Source organism: Monodelphis domestica, chromosome 7 (assembly GCF_027887165.1).
Source record: "Monodelphis domestica isolate mMonDom1 chromosome 7, mMonDom1.pri, whole genome shotgun sequence".
Classification (NCBI taxonomy): domain Eukaryota; kingdom Metazoa; phylum Chordata; class Mammalia; order Didelphimorphia; family Didelphidae; genus Monodelphis; species Monodelphis domestica.
Genome location: NC_077233.1, coordinates 38,277,213 through 38,289,496, shown reverse-complemented (window position 1 = coordinate 38,289,496; position 12,284 = coordinate 38,277,213). Strand labels below are relative to the sequence as shown.

General features: G+C 34.5%; 1 protein-coding gene across 2 annotated transcripts in view; it reads left to right on the top strand.

Annotated features, from left to right (window-relative positions):
• CNTN3 (contactin 3) overlaps positions 1 to 10,913 on the top strand; it is a 453,041-nt gene extending 442,128 nt beyond the window's left edge. For both annotated transcript variants that reach the window (XM_001373601.5, XM_056804435.1), the window contains 3 exons: positions 2,077 to 2,189; positions 5,588 to 5,756; positions 8,933 to 10,913. In XM_001373601.5, coding sequence (XP_001373638.4) covers positions 2,077 to 2,189; positions 5,588 to 5,756; positions 8,933 to 9,036 — 386 coding nt within the window. In that variant the 3' untranslated portion in view covers positions 9,037 to 10,913. The remainder of the gene's footprint in view (positions 1 to 2,076; positions 2,190 to 5,587; positions 5,757 to 8,932) is intronic.
• Positions 10,914 to 12,284: the final 1,371 nt, after the last annotated feature.

The window sequence follows — 12,284 nt, the reverse complement described above, 5'->3', positions numbered from 1 at the left end:
TAGGTGTAACCAAAATTTTTCCTTTGCATTTTTTGGAATGAACAAGGATTTTGTTATTGATGTTGGTGATTTGGGTTTGTTTTATAAATAGCTTTGGTCTGAAACCAATGTTATCAAAGTTATTCCCCTCCCCAAAGGGATTTTCATCTTCCCCCTCTTAGGAATGTCACCATAGATGGACCTCTTTCCCTCCAGTTTTATATCAACATCTTGTTCATTGAGAGGGATAATGGTTTGAAAGGTACTAGAGACAGAGCCTAAAGATATATCTAGATTGCATTAGCATAGTGAATTTCCAGGTCATGAAAAGCTCTCAAACAATGCAGGTTAACATGTTCTCTAAATTTAGAGTCAGATAGTCACCAAGGGCACTGAGAAGTTAAATGAATTTCTGATGATCACATAGCAGCCAGTATGAGGCAGAGGCAGGATTCGGATTCGAATGAAGGTTTTCCTGGCTTGATTTTCTTTTCTATAAAATGAGATAAAGAACGAAGCAGCAACTCATTCCAGTATCTTTGCTGAGAAAATACAAATCTCATTACAAAGAGCTAGACAATACTAAAACAACCAAATAACAACTCTTTGGCTGATAAGCCAGCTCTTTAGACACTGCATCATCCTGCCTCTGGTCACTGAATAAAGTTTTTCCCTTTTGAGTGCCAACAGTTAAATTAATACTTGGAATATTGTAAAAGCTGTGATTCTTAGTGTTCTCCTTGCCTTTTTCTGCCACTGCTCTAGAAATAACAAGGAGCCCCACAGTCCTGAGGGCCACTCCACAGCCAAAAGATTCACACGTGTTTATTTTTTGTTGCTTATCCTTCTCACACTTAGATAAATTAGTCTTTGGAAACCTTAAGCTGTGGATCACCAGGAGCACAATGGATGCCTGATGCAGAGGAAATCACTTACCCTCTTTGGCCTCATTCAGTTTCCTTACTTGTAAAATAAGGAGATTGGATTAATGGTTCTGAGATCCCTTTGAGCTCTACATCTGTGATCCTAAGATCAGAATTCGCAGAGCTGAAATGATTCTTTGCACCTCTTAACTGCTAACCCAGCATCATTTCCTTTGTATTTGGTCCTGCTAGCCCTAATTAAATGAGGTGATAAATTCTTTACCTCTTTGCGGGCCATTCACTCACTAATAGGATCAGAGTGAGTGTACTTTTCAAAATTATGTCTCATTGTTCTAGTGCCTTTTAAAACTGTTTTCTCAAAAAAAAAGCACATAAAATTAGATAATGACAGTTATTAAAATATAGTCTTTCCTTGACTTCAATTATTATGTCATAGGGGATCCAGACATTCCCCTTGCTTCTCCACTTCACATTTTGCTTTTCTACTCACTCATGTCCCTAAAAATCACCTATACTTCGTTTACTGCGTCCTTTAATAGCATTTTCCACAGGCCTCTGACCTTGTCCCAAATATTTGGATATAGTCACTCAGTATCATAGCTATTGCACAAGGGGTCACCTAACTGGCATGAGTGAGAACCACCTTTAGTAAAATATATTTTTGTATGTCTTAGGCAGAAAGCCAATATTATATCACACACACACACACACACACACACACACACACACACATGATAGAGAAAGAGACCTTAGATTTGAGTTTACTTGAGTTCAACTTCTTCTGGTTCATGTTTACTCTGTGGCAATGGACACATCATTTTCTTTTCATTGAACCCATTTAATATTTCTAAACTGTTGACAAGGGAAGTTAGTGGAGGGAGTTTCCAAACTGGGAAGAAATCATTCTGATGAAATCACACATACAGAGAAGAAAAAAAAGTCTCAGTAGCCCATGAAAGTTTGTCTGAAAAGTAATACTCATATCATCATATCATCTTTTGGTTTTCCCATAGAGTTTAGTCTACAAACTGCATGATATATATATATATATATGTATATATATATATATATATATACATAAATATATATATATGATTGTTGGGTTTTATATATATATAATATATATATATATATATATATAATCATCATTTATTGAACTATTACCAAGAAATGCCAAGAAATTTTGAAATATGTTTTCATTTTGTATTTTTAGCACCTAGTCAACCACCAGGGAATGTTGTCTGGAATGCCACAGAGTCTAAGGTGTTAATTAATTGGGAACAAGTTAAAGCAATGGACAATGAATCCGAAGTAACTGGATATAAAGTAAGTCAATGCCAGATAACAGACAGAAACAGTTGCAAGTTTTATAAGATTTTTCTTCATACACATCTGGTCATGTATATCATCTAAAATAATGTTGAATTTAAAGTCATTTTATGGATGCTTTAGGCATTAATCATGAGTCCAGTATGTGCCACAGCACTGTGCTACACATAGAGAATATTAGTTGATGGATTTGAGACCTAAAATTTGGGGCAAAAAAGCAACTTAAAATTACTCCTGTTTCAATTAAATGCTACATGTGTGCTTTTGCTCATTTGTGGTTGCCAGTTTGAGATTTCTTAAATTAGGCTGCAAATTTGAAGATGGTACAAAAAGTTAATTTCACAATGCAATAAATTTTAATATTTTATCACTTCTGGTGTTTACAACAAAAACAAGTAGATTGGGCTGTTGTCCACAAGACTAAATATAGCTATTAGAAAATTTATTCATTTAAGTTCCTTTGGGGAAATATATTCATGTTTTATCTTTGGATGATGGGTTTCCTGAAAATTTATTCCATAAAAAATATTTTTTGAGGATGGTTTGCACTTAGGGAATGAAGTCTTTTTCTGCCTTATTATCCTTGTAAAACTCAAGCATCATCCAGTACTCCTGGGGATCTGTGATATCACCGATTTGGGAATTCCCTCCAATGGTGCAAATTGCAACTCATGTGTAACTGCCCATCAGATCAGACCCTAGCCCATTTTTTTCCATAACAGAGTGAAATGGAGTCAGGGAGGGGAGTGCCCACCCAACATTTTTCAGTTTGCTAAAATTGCCTAGTTAACAGCTATCCCTCAACTTGTTATTAACCCATTTTTTTTCTGGTCATATCTTTTCTCCAATAGTCTTTACGCCCTACATTTCTTATTTAATTTGTGCTGTGATCTGTTAACACCCACTGGGCCTCTGCATTGCCCCTTGGGTGATTGTCAATTAAAATTCGGTAGTATCCCATAACATGCATGTTGTATTCAAATAAATTATTCATCATTGATAGGCTACAATAAATTGAGATCTTTTTAATGAATGTTATTTTAATTGACCATACATATATATAAACATGACCTTGATTAATTCATTTCTTAGTAACTGTTTCTTATTTATATTTCCTGGTCATTAGTTCATGGATATCATATGGTTAGGTTTAATCAGAAACAACGAATTAAGTCTTTGTTTTCCCCTAATTTTTTGGCTGGTAACAAGTGGCAGGATAAACAAACAGATGGTTTTTCTTGCCATTCTTTGGCAACACTTGGGTTCTAGCCTTGAGTCGTTATTTTTTCCTATGTCTCAAGTAAGAATAGATCAATCTATTAGGCAATTGCCTATTTCTGAAGGGGGTAAAATGAAATGGGAAGAAAATATTTTATACTCTTTGAAGTCAATCTCAGCTTAGAATATAAAGAAAATGTTTCTGTAATTAATATAGCTATATAAGGGATCAAGAAATCCTATGGAGAAGAGTATCATAATGCAGTGTAGCTTTATTTTTTTTGCCCCTGAGGCCTTATAAAGCCAGTAGGTAAATAACTAACTGTAAAAGAACAGCAACAATAAATGGAAAAAAGTATTATATTTAATTATGTAAACATTTTCTCCATTAAGGATGACTCCTAATCTCCAAACTCCTAATTTCATTTAAATTTGAATTACTACTTATATGATCATTTGGATGAACACATTTTTCTTGGCAGAGTGATTTACTTCATTGGTACAGATCTCAGCTCCTATAAGTTTGCATATCCTTATATTTTCCCATGTTTTCCCATAAAACATCCACAGAGATCCTATATAATGTGTTAGAGTAGCAGAAACAAACTATACACTGAAAGAAGTAGGAAGCAATCAAATATGGAGAAGCTCATTATCAGAATATTACATGCCAACCAATGTTTTATGGGAGTTTTTTGGAATGGAGGGCAAACAGTGACAATCTATGAAATGGGTCACATCACCCTCAAAATTAACCCTCATTCCTTTGTGAAAAGAAAGGTAAAAAGAATAGTTAGATGCACATAATTTTTAAGTCTTTTACCTATGTTGATTTTAATGAATAATCTTTGTCCAGCATCCAAAGGGCTTGCCCTATCATTTTAAAAAGCCAAAGTATAGGGGGCAGCTGGGTTGCTCAGTGGATTGAGAGCCAGGCCTAGAGACGGGAGGTCCTAGGTTCAAATCTGGTCTCAGACACTTTCCAGCTGTGTGATCCTGGGCAAGTCACTTAATCCCCATTGCCTAGCCCTTACCACTCTTCTGCCTTGGAGCCAATACACAGTATTGACTCCAAGATGGAAGGTAAGGGTTTAAAAAAAAAAGCCAAAGATTGTTAGTCAATTTTGCAGGATTTTTTTCCCTATCAAAATATGAGAATTGAGCTGATATATTTTTATTATACCTTAAAAAGTTTGGAAGCCACAATAAAACTGTATTTAAAAATTAACAATCTGATGAGAAATGAGAAACATCTTTCTTTAAATGGGAAAGGCACCCAAAGATTGATATAGGAATTTCCCCAAAGGAAATAAAGTTCTTTGTGACTCTCTCCTGAATAAGAATGACTGGAGAGGTCAATGTCTCCTCCCATCTATTACAGTCTCCTACAAGGCTTCTCATCATTGGTATGAGAGACAGATCCATCAATCACCTCCAGATGAATCTCTTAAAGGAATTTCCTTATACCTCCTCTCATATAAACTACACAAGTGGAAAGTGTTACTGGTGAGAGGATTTGTTCTTATTCCGTGTAAGTGTCTACTCACCTAAAAAGTTCATCATTTTGCAACTTGTATGTTGATTCTCCCTTCTGAATATTTGGGATGTAACGATCCATATTCAGGCCATCTACTTTATCTCAGCATTTAAGGGAAGAAAAGTCTACTTCCCCTCCCCTGAGATCTCAGAGTCCTTGAGATAATATCGAAAATGGTCCCTTTTGCCTCTTTCCTCTGCATTTGTAATTTTGGCTTTTGAGTTTATGGTCCTGCAGATGAAAACTTCAATAGAGGGCAGGATTTGTGCTTGTTTCTGAAGAGGTCACTTCTTGATACTTTAAGGGTGGACTTAAAGGGAGATGTCATTTCATTGTACATTGTCATATTTCAGAATCATGCTCAGAAAATTCAAAAGTTTCATTAAGAAAAATGATAAAACGTTTCCCCTAAACATATAAGTGGAAATCATACCTCGAGTAATTATAATTTTAATACAGTCAGTTTTATTTTTTTCCTGTTTTGAGGAACCATTAAATCACCCATTTGTGTAGGTGACTGTTTTTCTAATGTTTGTAACATAAACAGTGCCCACACCTCCATGTCTACACATGTACTCAAACCAGTTATATTAATGGGAAAAAACAGATTCCTCAAAAAGTATCTTTTTATATATTGTAGGTGTTTTACAGGACAAGCAGCCAGAATAATATGAATATACTGAACACCAATAAAACGTCGGCTGAACTTTTGCTGCCTGTTAATGAGGATTATATTATTGAGGTAAAGGCATCGACGGATGGTGGAGATGGCACTAGCAGTGAGCAGATCAGGATCCCACGGATAACAAGTATGTTATCAGATATTTTGGCTGTCAAGCAGTTTTTAGTGCATTATATCCTATATTCAGATCATGATGAGCCTAGTTAACTCTACATGTCATTTTTTTCTTCTTTTATTGTAAGAGGAACTAATGAATAGGGATGAAGGGTTGAGTTTTGGGGTTGGTGGAGAGAGGGTGAGAATAACAGGAGGCAGAAACAGACAAGAAAGACTAAAAAGGCAGTCATGTCATAAGAGCCCTATATGTGTAGTCAGGATGTCCTGAATTCAAATCCTGCCTTAAGAAACTAGCTGGGTGACTCTGAACAAGTCATGTATTGTCTTTCAGCTTTGATCCTCTAATTGCTAATAATGGCCCATAACTCATTGGGTTGTTATGAGAATCAGAAGAGGTGATATATGTGAACCACCTGGTATACTTAGAGTGTCATAACAATATTAGCTATTATTCATTTTTAAAATTATGTCAATAAAGCCTCTTTAATTTGGACTAAGTAATAATTCAACATAGGCTAAAGCACTGTATAAGAGGAAATGTTTTGGTAATTAAATTAATAGTGCAAGAGAGTCTTTAACCTATGGACATTATTTTTAAGGTCATTAGCATTCTAATTGCTTGCATACAGTACTACTAATTATAGATAGATCTGATCTCATTAAAGAAAATCTATTGCATATTCAACTTGGTTTTTACCAAATAATTCAATTTATACAAGTCTTTGAAAGAAACTTTACTGCATTTTTGTAAAGAAAATTTTCTAATTCAGATTTTTAATTGTTTCACATAACTATTTCTACAATCAGCACATATTTTTAAAGACTTTTCTACCTTAAGAAATTAAATCAGAAAAATAAACTCGTGAAATGCATTATTTTCTAGTCATTTTTATCCAAAGCTTTAGTTCTTTAGGGCCATTTTATATAGGCAGAAATTCCCACTAAATCCTTTATCCCCAAAGCACTGATCTAGCCATGTCACACTCCCCTGCTCGATAACTTCAATAGCTCCCTGTGACCTCTAGAATAAAATGCGAACTCATCCATTTGACATTTAAAATCCTTCATAACCGTACTGCAATCTGTCTTTCTTTCCTGATTACATATTAGTCCCCTTCATGCACTCCATACTCCAGCCAAACTGGCATTCTTACCATTTTTCACACACTGTCTTGCATCTCTGATATCTGAGCTTTTGTACAGGCTCTTCCCCAGGTGTCAAATGTTCTTCTTGACCTTCCCTCTTGTTATTTTTCTTTAAAAGTCAGTTCAAATTCCATCTCTTATATGAACCTTTCCTAATGTTTTTAGTTGTTAATGCCTCACTCAACCACGCCCAAAATAGCATGATTTATTTATTTTGTGCTTATTTATATGAATACATAATCCTTCTAATGAGGGAAGCAGCATGAAAACACAGATCTTTCTATATATCTATATTTATGTGTTTATGAATATCAATACTTATGTGTATTTATACATATTTTATAGAGACTCATATACACATACAAATGTATTATTGCTTCTCATTATTTATAATATATATTATATAATATATTTATAAGATCTTTAAAAGGGGTAATATTTACCATTAAAAAGCAAAATGATGTCTTTACTCAGTGAGAGAAAGCAATTGCTATTAGTATCCCAAAGAAAAAGGTCAATGGGAAGTTGGCCAGACTTAATGTTTCTCTGAAATTCAGTAGAACATAAATTTCTGATTAAGGGAAAAACAAGGAGGCTACCTAATCAGTCATGGAGTCTGTGCCATTAGGAGCAGTATGAAGTTTGCCCTCATGAATGCTTTTACTTTTTTGTTGTTGTTAAACTTCTTGTGCTCCAATAGGAATTAAGAAGATAGTCATCCCAGGAAGGATATCCAATGTCTAGCTAGTATTGCAATTAAGTAAGTTTTAAAATAGTAAATGATTCTATTTTATAACTAGAAAAACTAGGAATTGTGTTCCCAGTGACTGAGTACTTCTTCATTAAACACAAAGGGTCCCAGGAAAGGTTGAGTCGCCATTATTGTCCAGGGCAGGAGCTATTTTTCCCTTTCGGGCTGCTGAATCATGGCTGGTCCTTCCCCTAACAAAGTGAGAATTGCTGAGTTTGCACAGAACAGTGACTGCAGGAACCTATCATTATGAAAATGGAGTTTATATTGATTTTTTTAGGCTAGTGCTTTTGTATTATATGATAATTCCTTAGCTCCAAATGTAGGAAAGCAAACAAATGAATATTTTCCATGTGCTCACCCATAGAACTTTTCATTTAGAATTTAGTCAATGACACAAATTAGGTAATATTCTATGAGTAATTAAAACAAACAACAACAACAACAACAAAATTAACAACAAAATTAAAGGCATCTTCCCATGTTCATTGAAGTCTAATAATGCTGAATAAATAAAAGCCAACATGTTTTATTTGATTTGATTTGATTTAGTATTATTTGCCTCGACTTGTCTAAACCCAAGATTCCTTCAATATGGGAAGTACCTATTGAGGAATTTTCTCTCTTAAGGAATGTCAGCATCTTTTCTGCCACTTAGAATCTTAGAGGATTTCGCTACAGTGCTGAGTGTTTAAATATCTGCCTTGCACAGTTCCATACCATTCTTCAGAGGCAGAACTTGAACCAAGGCTGGCTTATTGTCCACTATGCTGGATTTGTTGTTGTTCAGTCATTTTTCAGTCATAGTCAACTGTTTGCAACCCCATTTGGAGTTTTCTTGGCAAAAAATCCCAAAGTGATTTGTCATTTTCTTTCCTAGTTCATTTTATTGATGTAAAAATTGAGATAGACAGGATCAAGTGACTTGCCCAGGGTCATACTACCAGTAAGTGTCTGAGGACAGATTTGAACCCAGGAAAATGAGTTTTTCTGACTACAGGCCTAACACTCTCTTCACTGTACCATCTAGCTGCCAGACTATGCTAACTGCCTCTCACAAATTGTTTTACAAACATGTAAATGGTCAATCTTTTCTGTTCACCATTCAGGAATGTTTAAGGAAGAGTAGTTTGAGATATAAATAAGGTGAGGGAAAGCAATAAATCATTGTCACAACTCAAGAATTCATGTTGGATTTCTCCGTGGTGTGAAAGTCATCAGAGTTTGTTACTGATAGTGGTACCACCATCCTGATTCAATATTTGTTTTTTCCCCCCAATCTATTGCAGATATGGATGCAAGAGGGTCTGGTTCAGCAGTCTGGAATGCCTACCCCTTCTTATCAAGCTGCATAACCACACTACCCATAATTCTTGTGAAGACTCTTTGGTGATATTGAGTTTCATTCTCTAGGAAATTGGTTGGTTACCCCACCCCCTTTCAAAAGTGCTTTCTTGATAGACAGTGATTATGCATGGTTTTCTTCAACTCTGTTTTTAAGTATTTTCTATTTCACGATAGGTTAAAAAATATAAATACCGTTTTTTAAATCAGTATATCCTTTTAGAGAAATCTGAAATGCCTTAATACTTACTTGATGAACCAAAGGAATTTACATATTGCACCCGTCAGATTTTTTTCAACCAACATGATTATGTGAAGAATCCAAGCATTGCCTAAGAATGGAGGCTCACAAAAACTCAAATCTTTAACTTAAATGAAGCTCTATTTTTCCAATAATCATATTGTGATTTGAGAATTTCATCAGGTGCTATGCTTACTCATGAACTGTAATCCAGAGAGAATGCTATTTGTATGTATTTCCTAGACTAGCCAGAGATCTGTTAAGAGTATTATGTTTGCAAATTACAATTTGTAAAGTTCCCATATTCAAGCTTCATTATGTTTTGGTGGATTTGAGATCACATCAAATGGGGTATTCCTACCCATGTTGGGGATCTCAACTTAATCTGTGTCTGCTTATTCTGGGTAACATATCCATGGAGAAGTGGGTAAAACATATTATACGATGTGTTGATTGTTCACTTTGTCATTTTATATAGTGCAAATTGCTATAATATATCATTTCCTCCCCTTGGGGAATTTTTCATCCTTCCCCCCTTTAACAATACTTTGAAAGAAAAGAACTAAAAAATGGAGAATGTCTAGATTCTAAACTAAAATATTAAACAAAACTCAGTTCTGCATTCTTAACTCCTGCATTTACTGAAACGCATCATTCTATCAGAGCACATTTTGCAATTGCTGTACTTTTTGGTTAATGTTTTGATGAGATTGTAGCAATGCTGGAGATTTTATTATGTGTAAGTGACAAAATCTCCCAGCACTCATTAAAAAAAAGCTATTCTACTCATTTTCCTAGCAATATGTAAAAACGATGTAAAAACAAACATTCAGTTGTGGCTATTTCAAAGCAAGATTTTCCACTGATATCCCATTTCCTGAGATTTTTTTCTCATTTTTACTTTCAGTGATATCAGAATTTAAAACTATGAGAAATTTTTCAAAAATAAAGATAAGTGAAATTCTGGTATTGCTTCGGAACATCTCCATATGCATATAGAGATTAAATTTAAGAAAGTTATTGTATAAAAGAAAAAAATTACAACTTTTCCTGCAAAGTTTGTATATACTGTATATACCTAGAAAAATATAAATGATTAGTAGCTTTTCATATGGTCATGGTTGTTTCCTACAGTTCACAAATTGGGAAAATAACATTTCCTAGTATATCTGTATTTCCTGCCATGTGTAAGAAGATTGTATCTTTTTAAAAATTATTTTAGTAATTACTACAAAACATTCATTTATTTCCATTCCTACGATGGCTCTCCTATTGTTTCATTTAACTTCTAGTTATATATCTCTGTGAGATATGTACCAGGTACCTTGTTTCATATTGAAAAGTATGAAATTTCTCCTTAAACTGCCGTGTGTGTATCCTATGGTTATCTGTATTTATTATTTTCTATTATTCTAATAAAATTTATAACACTGGGAAATGCTGGGACATTTTAAAGTATGTTAAAGTACAGAGCCTAGCAGTAAAACATCGAATATGTAAAATGGTCTAAAGTGGAGTTAGTATATATCCTAATGACTTTTCCTGGTAATAGTATCATTCCTTGTATATTCCTGACATTTTGGTTTCTCCTTTCTTTTCTAAAAAGTTTTTAATACACTTTAAACCATGTCTCTAAACATTTGCTTGATTGACCTTCCTAATAAACACATCCTTTTTGTAGTCAATGATCTTTGTATTTTCACCATTTTTATGGTTTTAAGCAGAATTATGGTATCCAATTTACTTCCTCTGAAGTGACTTAGTTTATCATGACTTCTCTTTGTCCTACTAGTCATGTGTTAACACTATAATTTGATTTCAGATTATAAAAGCCCTGGAAGAAATCAGGTTCCACAGGCAATAGAATGTTGAACTTGGAATAAGCAATAACTGATAATTGACTTTGGTCATTAAGCTGTCCAAGCCTATTTCCCCTTTTGTAAAACAGAGATAATAATAGAACATAAAAAGGTGATAATGACGACGATGATGATGATGATGATATAGGTAGAAACTAGGGTAGTGCTTTAAGGTTTCTAAATTGCTTTACAAATATTGGCTCATTTTGTCCTAACAACAACCCTGAAAGTTAGATGCTATTACTAGAGGTCATGAAGATAAAATGAAATAATTTAAAAGCAAAGTGTTTGTAAGCCATTGTGCTATATAAATGTTAGCTAAAACCCTCACCAAGGGTCTCATTGTCTGCCATTAAGGTTATGTATGCTTTCTATCGAAGATTGAAGTCATACGCTTTTTTAAAATCAATATTGGAAATGTCAGAAAATAACAGGTACTCACATCAATACTTAGATGCATCCATGATCTCACTGAAGTGAAAACTTTCTCCAACAAGACAGACCTGCCCATCCATGCCTTATTATTTGGTAGGACTATTATCCTTGCTCTTGCAAACCTGCAACAGATGCCTATCCAATGTTCTGGACCCTTGGCCACCACTTTTCCTTCAATCTTTCCATATGACCAACCCAACTTATTTTGTATTGTTTTTGTGATTTTGCTTCATTTTTTAAGTTTCCTGGCTCATTTATGCCAATTATATATTTTTTTACATTGCCCTTTTGGTGATCCTTAACTTTAAATATTTGGAGTCTCTAGTGTTCCATAATTCATGGTCACACAACATCATTTTATTGCTGTTTAAAAGTATGTTTGCCCATGCTCCGAGGAAAAGCTTGAAGTCATCAAGGAAGCCTTTAAATTATCAAGGGTTTATTCAGTTTTATATCTTCCTCTTCAATTCTGGACTGGCTAGCAACAAGCATTTATTAAGCAGTCACTATGTGCCAGGCATTGAGCTAAGTGCTTGGGAAAGAAACATATACAAAAAGAAAAAAAGCCCCTGCCTTTAAGCAATTTACATGAGGATGTAAAGGGCATACATAAAAAGAAGCAGAAAAGAGGAGAACGGAGAGAGAGAGGTGCCCACACATATAGAGCTGAGGTGGGGAAGTCCAGAGGGCCAAAAGTGGAGTTGAGAGGGGAATGAAGTATGGCTTTGATCTGTGCCCATCCACTGTCTGCCAATGAGTCAT